At 45.9% G+C, this 19,548-nt stretch overlaps 1 protein-coding gene across 3 annotated transcripts in view; it reads right to left on the bottom strand.

Moving 5' to 3' along the window:
• arnt2 (aryl-hydrocarbon receptor nuclear translocator 2) overlaps positions 1–19,548 on the bottom strand; it is a 144,603-nt gene that overhangs the window by 34,800 nt on the left and 90,255 nt on the right. For all 3 annotated transcript variants that reach the window (XM_070554614.1, XM_070554615.1, XM_070554616.1), the window contains 2 exons: positions 5,461–5,537; positions 4,977–5,111 (listed from right to left, as the gene is read on the bottom strand). In XM_070554614.1, coding sequence (XP_070410715.1) covers positions 4,977–5,111; positions 5,461–5,537 — 212 coding nt within the window. The remainder of the gene's footprint in view (positions 1–4,976; positions 5,112–5,460; positions 5,538–19,548) is intronic.

Below are 19,548 nucleotides of genomic sequence, written 5' to 3'. Positions count from 1 at the left end.
CCATCCGATGCTATTTGTGCTGGTCTACGCACCCTTATGTGAAGATCCCCAAACAATCCAGAGGGTCAGGAGGTTGAGCTGGACACTGCCCATAGGCAGCTCAGTTTATGATCCGTCTAGTCTGGGCAATCTTCAGGTGACGGCAGGAAGTGGGAGCGTCTATTTTGCGTCTAAGGCTGTTCAGTGGCTCTTAAAAAAGCCGTTGTGTCTGACATCACTTGCAAGCGTTGCAGAGCAATGATATGACCTGAGGTCGAAAGAGAGGATGGTCTCAAATGGTTGCTCACCGGTCGGCCAAGCCAGGAGGCAGCTGGAGAACCACTAGATCAGGAAATGATTCCTGTTTATATTAAATGTTGTTTACAAATTCTAGACAAATCAGAATTTGACACATTTAAAAGGCATTACCAAAATACCTCAGAAATCACGTCTTCACTCAGATACTCAGAGAGGTTAACTGTGTAAATGTTATAAAAGTGATGTGAAGCAAAAATGTTTAACATTAGTAATAATCTTATTATCATGTGTATGAGTACACTGATAGATTAACTTGTTAAATCAACTATTACTGATCTAGTGTAGTTTAAGATCTGAAATGAATCATTGCAGGAAAAATATTCATTTTAACACATCACTGATTATTGTGCACATTATTCTTCAGGATTTAACAAGTGATGATTATATGACACTTATGCAATTGTCACGATTTAAAAAGCCATTTATGACTCAAGAAAGATGAACTTTATTCAGAGTGAAACTGCATAAGTCTCGTCTTTCACATGAGACCTTGAGCAAAGATATGATGGCTTCCTTGTTTGGTAACAAGGTCTTGTGCAGTGCTTTCTTGTTTGGAGGCCGGGCAGATGGGGTGTTTGTGTCTGCAAATGAAAAAGTTAATTTCTGGTCATGGTGATGAAAACTTGACCTTTGAGTACACTTCAATGATGAGTGTGTCTCGCTCGTTTTGTCAACTCCACCCACTGGTTACTCATATAATGCAGCGTTTTAACGCATTAATTTCGGAGGTCACGCACAAACAACGCTTCACATGAACTCAAGAAATGCGTGGCAGCCATTTTAGACACACTTTTGCGTCGTCAAACAGCAAGTATATTAAGTAAGTAAATAGTAAGTAAATTTTATTTCTATTGCACTTATCACAGACAGAATCACAAAGTGCTTCACATAGATCAAAACAATTTCAGAGACTAAAAATCGCAGACCGAGGCTCAGACTGAGGCCTTTCCACGGAGCTAGCTCTGCGGTCACGTGGGTCTGATGCTCATTAATCATACAGAACTTCAGGCTTTTAATACACTTAAACAGAAGAGTGACAAAAAATCACCCTCTCAGAGTTGTCATGAGTGTAAACTAGATCATTTAAACCAAAAACATGTTCTGGTACCAGGCTGTAAACATGTTTATTTCTGCTGTGAAATTGGTATTTTTAACATGGGAGTCAATGAGGATTTGCTCGCTTCTGACACCAGCCCCTAGTGGATGAGGGTGGAACTGCAATTTGTTTCACTTCCGGGTTGGCTTCAATTTCAGACCCGCATTGAGGGGGCTTGGTACACACACAGTCCGACCCCTCTGCTCTCACTGAAACCGTTTGTCCTGTTGGGGCAGTGCGTGGTTCTATGGTAACAAAAACAAGACTCTAATTCACACGTTTCTTCAGTAGAAAGAGTCAGCAAAGACAAAATCTTCACCACAAGAATGTGCTAAACATGCTAATCCAAGCAACAAATGGTTTTCATCTAAAGCCGTTTTTACAAAACAATGCCATGGCGGCATCAGGGACCCTTCGGTCGTTTATAAGTGGTCAGATGGTGGCGGTAATGTGAGGCAATCGCGTCGTTTTTAGAAAAGATTAGGCGATGGCGGCATAAAGGGGGTATGAGGGCAGTCTCGGCGATGCCACGGACTTCTGATTATCTTGGACATAACTTGCTTTGGATTGCGATTGAAGCCACGATCGTTACGTTTTTTAACAAGCTTCTCCCATCAGTCCCTGTGCAGTCTCTGGTGATCTGAGCTTCAGCTCTAACAGAGAGATGCTCACGGAGCGCTGCAGCGCTCCAGTTTGCCCTCTCACCTGATTTTGTTTAAAAAGCAAAACTTATTGCACGTGTTCACTTTCATTCTTAATATATTTGTCGGCTGGAGCTCGGCATTAACTCCCCACGTCATCATGACACCTCCCTCTGTTGCGCCATGGCGCAATAGCCGTTCATAAGACAGATCATTACCGCATTGTTACTACCAAGTGAAATGGAATGAACACCAGCATGCCAATACTTGCGCAACGCCATATCGACATGGGGCGTTTATAAGTCACATCATTGTGGTAATGTTCCACTGATTTGCTGGCATGGTGCGTCTTGTAAGAAGCTTGTTTTCATTCCCCATCTGGTTTTCATGTGAACAAATGACCAAAAGTGATTCTGTAAAAGCAAGCTGTGGATCAGGCTGTTCATTCAAGGGTCATGGAGTTCAAAGATGATCGTGCCTGTTAACGTGATCACCTGCATTTGTGCAAAGGCCAAGCGACACACAAGCTTAAGGTATTTCTTGGCGAATTTTCTGCAGAATGCAGAGATAATCTCTCCAAAAAATGTCTGCAGGACACCACCTCTGTTGCAAAGATGTTGGAAAATCATTCAGGGGCGGAAGGCAACCTATTTAATGTACATAGATGAAAACCCATGTTTTCCAGAGTCTCAAAACATTTATGAAGGTTCTCGGTTTTCATGTTCACAATATTCTAAACAAAAATGTTCTGTTTGCATAACAGTCCCAGAGCAACTGTTAGTGCCTGGAATCTGCCTGGTTTAGTGCAGGGTGTCAAACTCAAATTCACAATGGGCCGAAATGGAAAACCTGGACGAAGTAGTGGGCCAAACTCAATATTTACTGAAAAGCTATTTATCTACATATTTGTTCACAGGCCAACAACAAAAACCAAAAATAGCAATTCTGTTATATGAAAATGTCTCATCTAATAACTTTCATGCTTTGGAGCAGAAGAAATGCATGAAAACAAAATAGTTCAAGCTCAAGTTAGTTCCACTCTGATTTACTGTGATGCCCACCTGTTCCAGCCAGACACCTGCATTTCTGGGGTTGGGCTCTGAGCTGGGGAAGGACTTGTTCTGTTCATCATCATCATCACAGACAGCAGCTGCTCACACAGATATATGTGCTGCTGAACACGGAGAGAATCTGAGCAGCTAAGGCCAGAATTGAGTCGGTGTGATTAAAACTGCAGCAGCCATAGAGTCATACTTTAAATTTAGGCTCCTTATTACTGTAAAATAAAATATACCATTCCTGTAATTAAATATCATTAGTGGAATAAAAAACATTTCTGTATGCCATCTGAACAAAATCTCATTTGTCCCTGCCTGGATTTGAACCCACAGCAAGGTGAGATCAGCACACACAGGTGAGGGAAGCAAGCACAAGGCCCCAGATACAGCTTACACCACATATGTCAGAGTCAAGGCTCGCGGGCCGGATGCGGCCCACGGAGCATTTTTATGTGGCCCGCGAGATAAATATCAAAAATATATTAAAACTGGCCCGCTGGCCGATTTTACCGCAAAGACTTCAACTCCCATGATGCTTTGCAGCGCGGAGCCGAAGCGCCCCCTCCTTTGTGTTTTTTCCAGCGTCTGCTGCCGGTGTCTGCAGCTCCGCTGTCTCGGACAAACTAAACACTCCTCTCACTCAGCGCCGAGTTCACTCAGCTGTTTTCTGACGTTGAAGCCCAGAAACGGAGATTCTAGCCGCTCAGTAACGTGTTCACGACTGAAAGAGAAAGTTTTTCAACTAACGTCCAGACAGAGCTGATATAACTCCAGCGAGCAGCGACACGCTCAAACCAGCACGACTCTGTGGTCGTGTTTCCTCCCCGACACACAACAACGTGGTCAAGCTGCTCAGACATGTTCATCAGCACAAACCTATGTGAGCACCTGTTGTCATCTAATGTTGTCATTATTATGATGAAGATGAACAAAACAACAGGAGTCTCCTCCTCAGCTCAGATCAACCCCATGATGCAGGTATCTGGCTGGAACAGGTGAGCATCACAGTAAACCAGTGGAGCAAACTGAGCTTTAAATATGTTGGTTTTATGCTCTTTTTCTGCTCCAAAACATGAAAGTTAACAGGTGAGATGTTGCATTTTAATTTAAGATAAAATGATATTTTTATTTTGTTGTTGGCGCGTGAGAAAAGATTTAACCTACAGTAAACAGGAAGTGGAAAGGCTGCAGATAGATGAATAGAATAGAAAATCCCTTTATTGTTCCTCAGTGGGGAAAGCTAGACGTCACAGCAGCGATGACACGTATTACAGGAGAAAAAAAGGAGAATAAAAATAAGAAAAATGAATAAACAAGAAAACATAAATCCTGAACAGATTTATAAAATGCTGATTATACCACAAGTAATGAATACCACTGATGCGTTTTATTTAAAGCTGACTTGCTCGTGTGTAATTTGGTTATTCCACATTCAGTGTTAATGCAGAAATAAGTTTGTTTCCAAATTTAAAGGTTCAAAATTGCATAATGTTGATGAAGAAAATGTGCAAATTTGCCGTCACTTTTTCAAAAAATATTAAGTTTGGCCCTCGACTCCGTCCCAGAGTTTCATTTCGGCCCCGTGTGAGTTTGAGTTTGACACCCCTGTCTTACACCATAAAACGCTGGTCCACACAGGTCACAGATCCACCATTTTGGTGAATGTAAATCTTTGAAACCTCTTAAAGTAAATAGCTCAAAGACTGATATGGAAGGAGGGTTATAATGATTTTTGATAGATAGTAGAAAAAAACTTTTCAGAGGGAAGCGGCAGCTACTAGATTCCAACTGAACATTTACAATATATCGTCTCCAACTAATCTTCATTAGTCAGTCCACCACCTAATAACGATCTGCTGCCAAGCCGTGGGATTCGGAGCTTACCTGAGGCTGATAACCGATGACATTGATGCAGCGTGGATCAACGAACGTGATGACTCCATCCGAGTTGTGACGCGACAGAAACTCGGTGGGAACCGAAAGTCCGTTCATGTCCATAGAAACGGGGGAGCTGGTTACCTGAGGCAGAGCAGAGCAGGTGACAGGGCATGGTCAGACACACACACACACACACACACACACACACACACACACACACACACACACACACACACACGCACACACACACACACACACACACACACACACACACACACACACACACACACACACACATACACACACATGCACTACTATGCCCCCACACACACAAACACGCTACCATGCCCCACCCCCCACACACACAGCTACTATGCCCCCCCACCACACACACGCACGCACTACTATGCCCCCCCCACCCCACACACACACACACACACGCTACTATGCCCCCCCCACACATACACACACACACACACTGCATGCTTACTTGCAGCCTCCCGATTGCCACCAGGCAGTATTTCCCTGTTTGACCTGCCTCTGAGTCCTCCTCCGGTATCGTCATACCTGTGAGGAGAGTAAGGATGATCTGTGAGAGAGAATGTAAAAAAAACATCCAGGAAATCACATTGTACAATTTTTAAAGAATCCATTTGTATAACGTTGCAGAAAATAAGTATTTAGCTCCTGCAAACAAGCAAGGATTGTGGCTCAAAGACCTGATAGTAAGAAGCTCTTCTTTCAACTCTCATGCAGGATGGCTGACTTTGGCCAGCAGCAGGAAGACTCACTTTTACATGATTTAGACCAGACTGCTGCCTTTCTGCATGTTCCCTTCTGGAAATGGGACTACTTTACTATTTTCTGTGATGTACATGAATGTGAAACTATTTCTTTCTGCAACTTATGTTCATGTGATTTCTCACGTTTTTTTTTTTTTAAATATATTTGCAACAACTTCAAAGATCCTTTTTTTCACATTATCATTATGGGGTGTTGTGTGTTGAATTTTTTGGGCACAATGAATTAAATCCATTTTGGAATGAGGCTGTAACATAAACAAAAGAGTGGAAAAAGTGAAGCGCTAAGAAAACTTTCCAGATGCGCGGTATACTCGATGTAACCTGCTGGGTTCCTTATGTAGGAAACGTTTTACTGGTTGGCTTAATGAACTGACCTGTATTGGAATGTTTATTATGTGAAGGTCCTTGAGACGACTCTTGTCTTGATTTGGCGCTTTATAAATAAACTTGAATTGAATAAGTTATTTGGTGACTTTGCACCCCAACACATGTTCTTTGTTTAATTTTTTACACAGTTTGTGATTTTGTATACTGCTTGTTCAATAAAGTTCTGAAAAAAAAGTTCTGCCTGAAGCAGTAAGTCAAGAATGAGTGTGAGGCAACGACAAGCTGCTTGTAGAAGGGTTGCAGACGAACAATAAAAAAAAGGACCGGATCGGACCACAAGCTGTGGGCCTGACATTCACTCATAGTCTGGATCTTGCCAGTTTATCCTGGAACCTAAGTGGTGAGTGCTGGTTTTTCTCTCTTTCAACAAGGCTATTGCTAGCTGAAGCTAACAGATAGCTGGTGCTAACAGAGGCCCGGCTCACTGTGGCCCTACAGCTGTGTTGCTGTGACTAGCGTTTAAATATTGCAGATGCTGAAGTGGGTTGGAAGACTAGCTTAAAAATTAAAATTTTCTCTCACCTTTTGAAACTTTCTAACTTACATAAAAAGTAGGTCACACATGGCTTTGACTTTCTGGCATGCTACTTTTGACCACCAAAGCTGTCTTTTTTCAACAACCTGTGTGCGATTTGGAAAAAAGCATGGGGGGCTAATGTTTTCACTTTCTATTTATGAAAACTACAACATGCTTTTGTCTGCTGATTGTAGGGTATTTTGTACATAGCTGTCCCCTTTTGAAACTGACAGAGAAAAAAAAACATAAAAAAGAAAGTTATGCTTACATCTTTTTTTCATTTTTGTGCGCATGCACGAGTGGCTGGGTGGCAATAACCAACACAATATGGCCTGTTATCAATAAGCGACATTCACTTTAAAGAGAGTTTACATACAAACTCACCAATGTATAAACTAGGGCTGTCAGTCGATTAAAAAAATTAACTAATTAATTGCACAATTTTCTGTAATTAATTGTGATTAATCGCAATTTATCTGATCATTAGCCTGGCTGCTCTTACACTTTTTTCCAACTACACTGTTTTGCCTTGGCCCCCAAATTACCTTGAGACGGCCCTGGGTGTGTGTGACTGAGTTATGAAGGTGATCTGAATTTTATCAGATGTATAAATATTACATGTGTTTAACTTATTGTTTTATACAGGTAAAAATGTGTAGTGGAGACAAATCTACCTACATTTTACTTTTCAACACTTTGTTTTATTTTCTTGTTTTTATTTAACTATTTCCTGTCCTGTCTGTCTCTCATCTTCCTGCATCTCCTCCAAACTCTCCAGAAAAACTGCTGCCTGGATTCTTACTTTTTCACCTCATCAGTTACTTTTGAGCAGATCAAAGGGATCTCCTGACCGCAAAGCGGAGAGCGCGTTTCGATGCTGCGTCAGTGAGGTGAAATCACCGCAGCACAGGTAGGGATGGGTACCTTTGACATTTGAATCGATCCGGTACTAATTCCCGGTACCTACGAATCGATACCGGTACTTAACTGTACCAATTTTCGACACTTTTGAGTGTTTATTATTTTAATTCTCTTTTATAATTAAATATATATTTTTCTCAATATATAACAATATTTGATATATATCACGATAAATAACATTCAACTGTTTGTATTTTAACATCGACCTTGTAGTTTTATAAGCTGATAATTAAACTGAAGCAAACATCTTTACTGTGAACTAAATTTACTGTGTATCTTCATTCCTTTTGCCGTCTTTTTTCATTTGATTTTTCCTACTGGGAAGTTAGAATTCCCAAGGAGAAAGCGAACGCACCATTAGCTGATAACAATGGTAGCAATGGAAGCTAACATAACAAGCTAACGTTATCTTAAACAGTTTATTTAGCTGCTGGAGCAGATTAAAACGATGATGCCTCACACTTAGATCGTTGTCACTGGTTTCGTCTTCACCCGTCACATTTAGTAAAGTGAAGCCAAAATTTAGAGCTCGTTCATGTTCTTCTAGTCGGGAATTCGGAGTTCCGAGGAGAAAGTGAACGCACCATTAGCGAAACGGAAGCTAACATATCAAGCTAATTATATTTACCTACCGGAGCAGATTAAGATGAGGATGTCTCACCCAGTTACCTGTCACATTTAGTGAAGTGGACCCAAGCTTTAGCCTGCGTTCTTTCTACCATGCTGCTCTGTTTACAGCTGGTTAACGCTCTTGCGCATGCGCAGCTGTCTTGGCAAGTTCTCGTTATGATGGACGGGTACCGAAACGAGGCACCGTTTGAAATGACGTGAATCGGTGCTTGGTCGGTACTATGGAATTCTGTCGGTACCTTAAAAAGTACCGAATTCGGTACCCATCCCTAAGCACAGGTGATGAGCTCCGCAGTAGCAGAGCGCTTCAAAGGTTCAGTTTGTTGGCCTCCTTGTGGGACCACAGGGAGTGCAGCCTCAACTTGGCAGAATTCAAGGTGTGGCCACCATTACACCTCCTACGAATGTCTCCGAACTTCAGAGTTTTCTAGGGGTGTGCAACTACTCACGCCAGTTCGTAGAACACTACGCTGAGATAGAGAGAACTCTGACTAACCTACTGAAGAAGGGTGTGCCTTTCGAGTGGACTGAGCAGCAGCAACAGGCCATGGATGACCTGAAGGCCGCGTTATGCTCAGCTCCGTGCTTGGCGCTCCCCGACTGTGACAAGGAGTTCCACCTTGAGGTAGGTTTGTCATCTCACTGTTTGAGTGCCTGTCTCTACCAAGTATATGACTGCGACAGGCGTGTCGTAGCCTATGCTAGTAAGCTCTTGTCTGAGTTAAAGTACTCTGGCTGTGAAAAAGCTTTGCTTTCCACCATGTGGGCGGTTAAACACTTTTCTAGCTACATCGGTGGACAGAAAATCATCATTGAAACTCAGCATCAGCCAGTGACCTTCCTTAACAGTCAGCGCTTCAGAGATGGTGTGGTGACCAACGCGTGAATCGCGTCATGGCTGCTGGCTCTTCAAAGCTTCGACATTGAAGTACGCTACGCCCAGAACTGCCATAGCCCTCTTGGCATGGGTTTGGCTGCGTGCCAACACTCTTCAGACGACGCCATCACGTCAGTCCTGCCAGCTAGCCCTCCTCAGACTGTTCTAAACCCCAACCGCTGCTACTTCGACCAGTCTCTCTGTATGGACTTGCCGACCGTGTACGTCGATGGCAGTTCTTTTCAACATGGTGATGCGCCTAGGTCAGGCGTGGGAGTCGTCTGGTTGAACACTGACCAGAAGGACTCCCGGTGTTACTGGTTGGGTCCTAAGACCTCACAGTTTGTAGAAGTGGATAGGATCTTGATAGTATTACAACTTGCTGTGGACTGTGGAGTCCGTGAGCTGGTGATTTGCACCGACTTGGACTACGTACGCCTCAGTTTCATTTGTCATCTACCTTCTTGGAAGAGTAACGGGTTCCTGACCTCAAATTGGAAGCCTGTTAAACATCAGGACCTTTTCATGGCTTGTGACACCCTAGCGATGTCACATCACATGCACATCTATTGGCGTAAAGTCAAAGGACATTCTCATGCACCCAGAACTGACAAGGATCTGAACGACCTTGCAGACTCTCTTGCCAAACAAGGTGCGGCCGATGGTACCCCATGGGTCTTCAATCCCTTGTGGCTCCCTGAGGATGTGTCTTCTCAGTCTGACCCACCTGTATGTGTGTCATGACTCGAGCTCAGGCCGCTAACGCGTCCACCTCCAAACCATCCAAGGGTGTTGTGTCCGTTCAACCTGTCTTTTCTGGTAACGATCTTGTCAGTCTTCAGTCCCAGGACCCTGCTATAAGCAGGATGATCCTGTACCTTTCTGATTCTACAACTCGTCTGCCTTCTTCCATCGAGCTTGACTCCGTTCTTGAGCTCTATGCTCTCTTTCGTGTTCGTGTAACGCTGAGAATGGTTGAAGGGTTGCTGATGCACACCTCCAAGCCTCCTTTGCCGCCTGTCCTCATGGCGCCACAGTAACTAAGGGGGGGCATGATCACGCAAGCTTATGACTCTCCCTCCGCCAGACACAAAGGTGTCAAGGCCACGTTCGGTGCCCTGAGCCAGGTTGCTTATTGGCCGGGGATGCGTCGCGACGTCTCAGACTACGTCCAGCGTTGTTTGGTTTGTTGTCAGTTTCAGCCATCCAACCCCGCACACAGAGCTCCCCTACAGAGAAAGGGACCGTCCACACCGTGGTCGGGCTTGCAATTCGATTGGGTGGGGCCTATGACCAGGTCCAGCAGGGGTAATAAATACATCTTGACCATGACCTGTGCATTCAACAATTGGGTTGAGTGTCTACCAGCACCTAATGACACGGCACAAACAACAGCTATTCTCTTGATGAATCACATCTTCGCCCGGTTCGGTCTTCCCACTCGGGTTGACTCGGACAGGGGAACTCACTTCACCTCTGAAGTGATGGAACATCTTTGGCGACTGTTGGGTGTGAAGGCCAATTTCCACATTAGCCATCGCCCCCAGTCTTCTGGCCAGGTCAAAAGGATGAACCGGACGGTTATCAGCATGTTGAGGAAGTACGTATCCTCTAATCACCGAGACTGGGATGTGAAGCTTCCGTTGGTCCTCATGGCCATACGGGCCACCCATGAGTCTACAGGTCTATCCCCGTTTGAAATGATGACGGGTAGACAGATGGCCCTGCCGCTTCACCTGCTGTACCAGCCAGTTCAGTCCGAGCCCGACCCGGCTTACACGAGCGAACATATTTGCAGGACCTGAAGAACCATCTGCCTGCAGCGTTTTTGTTTGCACAGACAAATCTGGAGAAATCAACTGAGGGCAGGAAGGCTTATTATGATCAGAAGGCCTCAAATTCTGAACTCAACATAGGTGATGAGGCCTGGTTCTACATCTTCGCTCCTAAAACCGATAACACAAAGAACACCTCTGGGAAGCTGGCTAAGAAACTTTTGCCAAAGTGGTCAGGCCCATACCTGATAACTGCTAAGCTCTCTCCAGTCGTGTATCAGATCAAGATTACCCAAACATACAAGGAGCCCATCTATAAATGGGTCCACAGGGACCAAATCAAACCGCACAAGGGTTCCACTAATTTGGACAATGCTACCACCAACAACTTACCGACTTCGAAAGGGGGGTGATTTCGTGCCTCGTCAGTTCCATAGTTCTCTATTTCGAGTTACACAAGTTTGTCTATGTTTGTGTGTGTGCATGGTTGTCTTTCCTGTTTATACGGGACGTGCAGACTTGGGTGATTTGAGATGGTCATGCTGTGGGTTCCTGAAGTCAGGTAATCAGTAAGTAAACCGTAAAACGGTTTAATTTCACATACTGTTGTGTTATCCAAATTTGTTTTATTTTTCACTAATCTGAATTCCTTATGGGGTACATTCACATGTAGGTTGATTACTAACTTCGCTGATTTACATTTTAGTGCTCTTTGACACTCATATATCTACTTTTATAAAGTTATTTGCAGTTGATTAAGTTTTGAAAACTTTATGATTAAATTTGTTAATTTCCCATTATAGGCTACAACCATTTTTGCCCTTCATTTTGGAACATTTTTGCTTAGTGACGTGATTCTATTTCTCCCATACATATAGTATAGGGTTTTATTGTTTTATTCATTTACACCACTTTTTCCAGTACACGTAGTGTATTGCATCCATTTCTTCACTTGGGCTCTATTCACATAATTTGCTACACATAGCACATACAGGTACACATATTGACAGGCTTCTTTTTATTTGTTGATTTACATTAGACACCATTTGTTTTTTCTACATTGTTGAGGGTCTGACCTCATGAGGAAATTACTATGCAGTGATTTTCTCCAAAATGACTGTGCTTAAATTGCTCTGAAAAGCAAATAACCACATCAGCGCCAAGAAACTTCATTTCCCATGATGCTTTGCACACGGAAGCATTGGGATGATGTCACCGCCTAGTACCAGAAACACGTTCTGCGCATGTGCGGGAAGCCGTGGAGCTTTCCCCGCGAACTAAGACTATAAATCATGAATGAGACAAAGAAACCTCGTTCTTTTGCCCAGGATACCTGGCGGTAAGGACACGCTTATCGACGCTCCGACAACTTGAGCACGCGGAAGCTCTAAGTGCCAAGTTGAGCCACGGAACTGCTGGAAACTAAACTGCAAGCCCATCAGATCTGCTCGTTTCTGCTCCCCTCCAGCTGATGTTTGAGGACACAGAACTGAGGAGGGAAACAACAACTCCATCCAGCTCTCAGAAACGCTGTAAGTTATAACTCAGCACAGAAAGAAACTTTGCTGTCTCTGTCCAGCCCGTGGAGAAACACTCGTGAACGCCAAACAACGGAGAAAGCATCAAACCGACGGATGACGCCGGAAACTGCGGAGAAAAACGGAGAACCGTCAAGTCATAACAGCGGGGGACGCCTTGCTGCTTTGGTGATCAGGAAACTCATTTTTTTCTCTCCTTTTCTTCTCCCGTTTCCTCTATAGTCTCAAATAAGCAATAAACCGCGTCTATTGCTTAAAAAGTAGCTTCGTGTTTTCCTCTTTCGTCCCAAACACGTCCGTCGGGTCATTTTGAAGAATAAACTGCTTATTGATCATTGTTTGGTATCTTAAAATGGTTTCTGTCATGGCCAGGCTGAAACTAAAAGATATTAATTTGTGATTAATCTTTTGTGTTGTTTCATGATCTTTTGAAATGTTTTGAGTGATTTAAGGTTAAGTTACTACTGATTCTAAGTGCTTTGGAAGTTAAAGTGCAAGTTGCCACCCACACTTTAGCCAGACAAAGGGGTCAGCCATCTTGTATTCAAGACTCCATTTTGAATCCATACACACACACACACACACACACACACATACACACTACTCCTTTGTGAGAACAAAGGACCCCATTCATACATCCTCCATCACATGCAAACACATCCATCTTCAATCATATCACACGGTTATTATTCATCTATTCCACTGTTTATTCATTTGACAAATTGTTAATTAAATGTTATAAAATTCAGATTTTTGTGTCCAGTAGCTTTGTTGTGTCGAAGAGAAGTCTCTGCTCCAAGGATTCTACGAACTTCAAGAAAGACTGATAAGAGTTTTGGATTCAATTTTTCCCCGGAAAAAGGGGAATGGTGCCCCGTATATCTAAGAATATCTTAATTAATTAATAAATCAGTAAATATTCCCATATTTACAGAATTTATTGAAGAATCCAAAAGTAAGTTAACGCTTACGAATTGTTCGCTCCTAATAACCCCAACATTTTATTGGTGCCCCGTGTGAGGCTTGGATACACAGAGATTTCTATCCGGCACAAACAAACAAATAAATCCAAAGAGCTTGAATTAAAAATAATCCGTTGTTCAGCCTTGAACCAGCAACAGAGTGGTGCTGATTTCGCTGAGCAGGAAGCTGCATCGAACTCTCACCAGTTACTCAGTGCTTCTTTAAAGGTGCAACGTGTAAATTAATTCTGGTTGACCTTTTAGGTTAAAATTCAGTTTTTCCTTAAAGGTGCATCGTGTAAATTAATTCTGGTTGACCTTTTAGGTTAAAAAATTCAGTTTTTCCTTAAAGGTGCAACGTGTAATTAATTCTGGCTAACCTTTTAGGTTAAAATTCAGTTTTTCCTTAAAGGTGCAACGTGTAATTAATTCTGGCTAACCTTTTAGGTTAAAATTCAGTTCCTCATTAAAGGTGCAGCGTGTAAGTAATTCTGACTAACCCTTTTAGGCTAAAATTAACTGCTAATTTAGCGACTTTAACTCACAGTGGCTATTGTAACTAACTGAAACCTTCACTCAAAGACTGATAACACCTTGTTTGCTAATATTCTGAAGGAATAACTAGCATATTTAACACTGCAAGTGTTGTAAGACGTTGCTACGGCAACGCACCAGCTTTTGCTAAAATACTGAAAGGAATAGTATTTTAAGCATCAGTCACGGCAGTCCGTGCAATTTTAAAACGCTAAAACCTGTGCGCACAAAGGTTAATTTAGTGTTTTTCTGCTACAAAACTAGCAGTTGCTGCCAAAAGGTGCAGCTTTGAGCTATCTGCAGAAGCTCTACTAGGCTATTTTTGGTTCGGTTGTTAAAATGGAGGGACAGAGTAGTGAACTGACCAACTCCCGGCAACCAGGTGGCGCTGCGGCTCACGACTATGAACCTGGCCTACTTTCTGGACAAATATTGTCCAAACTGGTCGCGGTTGCTCGAGAACCCGACTACCCTTCTAGGGATTTCACTGAAGAACAGCGTAGCGACGAGCTGGAAGCTGTAATTGATCAAATAGAAAACCCGGATGGTACAAAACCAATCCAGGTTCACTTAGCTAAGTTAGCCCTGATCCTCTATCAGAGAGAACTCCAACATGATCGAGAGATCATGAAGCTCCAGAGCATGCTAGCTGAAAGGCAGCAAAATGGAAGGCAGAAGGATGACGAGGAGGAAGCCAGCACCGATTCTGGGGAAGATGGGGAGAAGACCCCGCCCCCTTCTGCTGATGACAACAGACAGTGGGAAGGGGGGGAACACCGTGACTCTGAGGCTGAGCCAGAGTGCTCTCCCACACCGGTACGAAAGCAAGCCGGCAAAGCCAACCAGGGTCCGCCCAGGACGATCGCCAAAGACCAATTGGTTTCCTCCACCCAAGGTAGCGAGGGACCGCCGTCCCGCCGTAAAGGTAGGCTACCTCCTGATACGTCTCCATACGATAATCAACAGTATGTGGTGTGGGACTCTCTGGACAGACGCACGCCGCAGGGGAGAGATGAAGCTCATCTGTTCCAACCTTCGGCCCCATTCCCTACACACACTATAGGGCATTCAGGACCACCTAGGGGCCGAGGGCAATTCGCCCTCGAACCCCAGGTTGGACCACCACCCTCATCTTCACGGCCTTCTCAATCAGTGAGAAGTCGACCAGCTGAGCGGCACCTCTATTTAGACCGCTCCCCCAGTCCACGAAGGGTGCAAGGTGCCGGCTGGGGTTATGCACAAGCCCAACCTGCACCTCCACCATCCACCCATCCTAGCTACTCCGGTATTCGGCATGCCGATAACCAGCTGCAGGACAAAGCATCATACGCCAGTCCGTACCCGGACAAAACGTATTACGCAGATGCCCCAGTTGAAAGACGCAGGCTGCACTACGCAGACGTGCCCCGGGAGGAGGATCTCCCAGGACACCCACGTGACGTGCCAGCAGCCCGCCACAACATGCCGGACCCCGATTTGGGCCCCAGGAGTCAACATTGGGAGCCCAGAGCACACCAGCGATATCCAGCGCCCTCTGAGACAGACCGTGGGTCAGAGTCAGAGGATGACGCGCCGTACCGTGAGTCAGGGCTCCGTGTACGTCAAATTGAATCGCTAGCTAAAGACATAGAACGCTTTGATCCTAACACCAATGAATCCAATGTTGACGATTATCTCAGGGAGATAGAACGTTGTCTGCTTGATCTTCCAGCACCCTCTTCAAGGGAAAAGCTCAAGCTAATTTGGAAAACCACATCTAGAACGGTGCATGGTTTCATGGAAACTCTACCACCTGACATTCGAGATCGGTACTCCTCGCTCTGCCGAGCGTTGAGAGATGAATACGCCACGTATGCAGACTCCGCGTCAGCTACAATGGGGGCCTTCTCCATCAAACACGGGAGGAACGAACCCCCCAGAGAGTATTATCGCCGACTCAAAAGTGCTTATTTCCAAGGTCGAAACGGCCCTGGGCTCGAGGAAGACCCTGCCTTCAGATCCCTGTTCATTCACAACCTGCACGAGTGTGTTCGCTCCGAAGTCTCAATGTATTGTCGGATGAAAAAACTGACAACTCAGGAGATTAGGAGATACGCTCAACAGGCTTGGGAAGCCGGCGGAAAGCCCCAAAAGCCTGACGCACATCACCGCGTCATGCACCTAGCTCCCGACGCCGAGCCGCGTTTGGAGCTTGAAGGCACAGAAGCTCCACCCACTAAGCCAAAATCTGCTAAACCTAGACCTGTTAAACCGCGAGAGCAGTCCCAATCTCCTCAACAGGGGAAGGGGGGTGCTGATTGGCCGCCTAGGTCTGGACAATCAGACAGGAAGTGGCCCAACCAAAACCAACGGCAGGCAGGTCGGAACAGTGGAAGGTTTAAGGAGCGCCGCCCACAGGTAGGTCCCGAACACAAGTCCGCAGGTGAGTACTTGACCAAAGCCGACCTCCAGGAGATGTTTCAGCAGTTCCTAGCTAAACAGAAGGAACAGCTGAGATCTGCAGATGAGACCCCTGCACCAAAGTCTGCTTCTAAGAAGCCAGACCCAGAGCCAACGTCAGCATGACTAGGCGTGGCTCAACCTCCCAGCGTGGCCAGAACCTACCTGATCAGCTGGGGAAACACTACTGGTAGATCACAGGAGTCTCCTGAAATCTACCCCCCAGAGAAACCTGATACTAAATTTCTGAAGTTCCTTGGTGACTTAACAAACCATGATCATGCTCGCCGTTTGTACTGTAGCACCAACGTAGGTGGATGCATACAGGTTGATGCTCTGCTGGATACTGGCTCAGAAATCACCCTGATGTGCTCCACACTGTTCCATCGCTTGTCTGACACCATGCGGTCGCTCGGGAAACCAGTCCAGGTAGAACCCTGTGACCTGAAAATCACCAGCTACACCCAGACCCGGGAGTGTATCACTCACCGGGCGTGGCTGGACATCACCTTCCAAGACATGACTCTGGTTCACCCGTTTTATGTCTGCCAGCTAGACACTGAACCACTTCTCATTGGTCAGGACCTGCTTGAACGTCTAGCTCCCCTCATCGACTGCCAGAAGGGTCAACTGTGGGCCCAGGTGGACACACCTAAGCCCTGGAACCCGGATAGCAGCCGACCATCCTCCATTCTTGAAGTCAGCATAAGTGAGCAGCAAAACCCTTGTTCCAAGGTCATGCCCCTCCCTATGGCTCCCACAGACGATGACCGCCTGCAAAGGCACGAAACCGCTCCTGGAACTCCGCTCCGCGCACATTCATCTTTCCTCTGCTCGCTGAAGAACGTCAGCCTGCAGCCATATGCACCACACATAGTTGGTGGTCTTACCATCAACTGCACCCACATCTCAGATGCTCGCCTTGCTCTTTGGTCTGAAAAGTCAGCCATCAGCCAGCAGACGTTTGAACACCTGCGTCAGAAGGACCCCCTTCTGGTCAGTGTGACACGTAGCCATCGGCTCTTGTCACCTACTTGGCCGCAGAGGCTCCTGAAAGCGCCAGAGGTCTGCTCTCTGACTATCCAACTTGGAGCAAGACAGCTCACACATACATTCAGCATCATACCACAGCTTGATCCACCTGCACTCATTGGAGCAGATCTGCTGGTTCGACTCGGTGCCCAGCTGGACACTTGCAATCAAGTCCTTTGGGCCCGGGCCACACCATCCTCTGAGCCTGGCTCAGAAGGCCCTGAATACTTGCTGTCCGGTCAGACCATTCCACAGGCCTGCCGTGCAGTGGTTGAGGCCAGCACGGTTCTGCCCCCACTGGTCAAAGGAGTGCCTGTTCGTCTGACTCTGATGAAGCATCAGAAGCTGCCAGGCACACAGGCCTTCTTCCAGCCATCACCACACTTCTTGGAGCTCAACTTAGCCGTCTGTGGCACGCCACTCTTGGAGCTGAACAATCGTTCTGCGTACTTGTTGGTCGAAAATCCGACCCGGAGTCCTATCCACATGCCGGCAGGAAAGCCCTTGGGCATGCTGATAGATAGCTCATTCCATGACTTCGAACTTTCAGTCCCCGTGATCGGACAACTTCCGTTGTTCTTGAACGACAGACAGGTTGGTGTAGACACATTCAGTACTTTCCCTTCACAAATGATTACCATCAAGCGGCATGAAGCCCTTCCTGAGGAACCCATTTGCAGTGCAACCTTAGATACTGACGGCGGTCAGTGTCTAACGGTTTTTGCAATAAATACTCAACCCTCTGAGTCACCGGTTGAAAGCCCGGAACACCAGAGACCCTCCTCCTCTGAACCTTATGACGGCTTCGAGGCCGAAGTCAGCCAGCAGCTTGACAAAGCGGATGCGCTGGAGTCAGAGGAGCAGAGAGCAGAGCTTAGAAGCCTGTTCTATGAGTTTCAGTCCGTCTTATCCAGGGACTCCCTGGACTGTGGACTCACAAACCTGCACACGGTTCGCATTCCAACGAACCCGAATGCCCCTCCTACTTTTGTACGTCAGTACAAGATTCCCCTCGCTGCTTATGAGTCGATCCAGGAGATCCTCGATCAGCTGAAGGAGAAAAACATCATCAGAGAGTGTAACTCCACTTACAACTCTCCCATCTGGCCGGTTCTGAAACCGACTGGGAAATGGCGTCTCACCATAGACTATCGTGCACTGAACAAACAAGTACCTCTCTCCAGATGGCCTATGATCCATTTAGATCAAGAGCTAGCCAGAGTCAGAGATGCTCGTTTCTTCTCTACGGTTGACGTAGCCAACGGCTTCTGGACCATGAAGGTTGAGCCGGCGGACCAGTATAAACTAGCTTTCTCCTTTGGAAATCGCCAATATACTTGGAACCGCTGCCCCTTTGGCTACTCTAACTCACCTGCCGAGTTCAACATCTTCCTCCACAAAGCCATGTCAGATGCTGCTTCCAGAGGGAACCTCATATATGTCGATGACATCTTGATGAGGAGTCGAACCTTCGAGGAGCACCTGGCCGAACTCCGTCACGTGCTGCAACAGCTCGCTGACGCCGGAGCTAAATTGGCGATTCTCAAGGGACAGTGGTGTCGAACCAAAGTGGAGTATGTTGGACTGCTGGTTGGCCCTAATGGAGTCGAGCCCCAAGCGGGACGCATTAGAGCCATTCAGGACATCAAAGCCCCAGCTAATCTGACTGAACTCAGGAGCTTCCTCGGAGTCTGCAACTACTCCAGACAGTTCATTGAGGAGTACGCTGAAACAGCGAGGCCCCTCACTGAGCTGCTTCGGAACGACACACCTTTCGTGTGGGACAGACCCCAAGAACTCTCCTTCCAGTTCCTAAAACAGAAGTTGGCGTCCGCACCCTGTCTGGCTTACCCAGACAAGGATAAAGAGTTCTACATAGAGGCTACTTTCTCCTCTCACTGCCTGAGCGCTGCTTTGAAGCAGAAACACGACCAGGACATGAGAGTTGTGGCATACGCCAGCAAGCCTCTGAGCAAGGTGGAACTCCAGTTCTCAGACTGTGAGAGAGCCCTCCTCTCTACAGTCTGGGCTGTCGAACACTTTCGTAGTTACATCGGTGGACAGAAAGTGATCATTGAAACGTGTCATCAGCCCGTCACCTTCCTAAACAGCCAGCGACTTTGCGAAGGAAGAGTGTCAAACAGCCGCATTGCGACGTGGATG

The sequence above is a fragment of the Nothobranchius furzeri genome, chromosome 9, assembly GCF_043380555.1.
Source record: "Nothobranchius furzeri strain GRZ-AD chromosome 9, NfurGRZ-RIMD1, whole genome shotgun sequence".
Classification (NCBI taxonomy): domain Eukaryota; kingdom Metazoa; phylum Chordata; class Actinopteri; order Cyprinodontiformes; family Nothobranchiidae; genus Nothobranchius; species Nothobranchius furzeri.
This window is presented reverse-complemented; position numbering and strand designations above follow the sequence as displayed.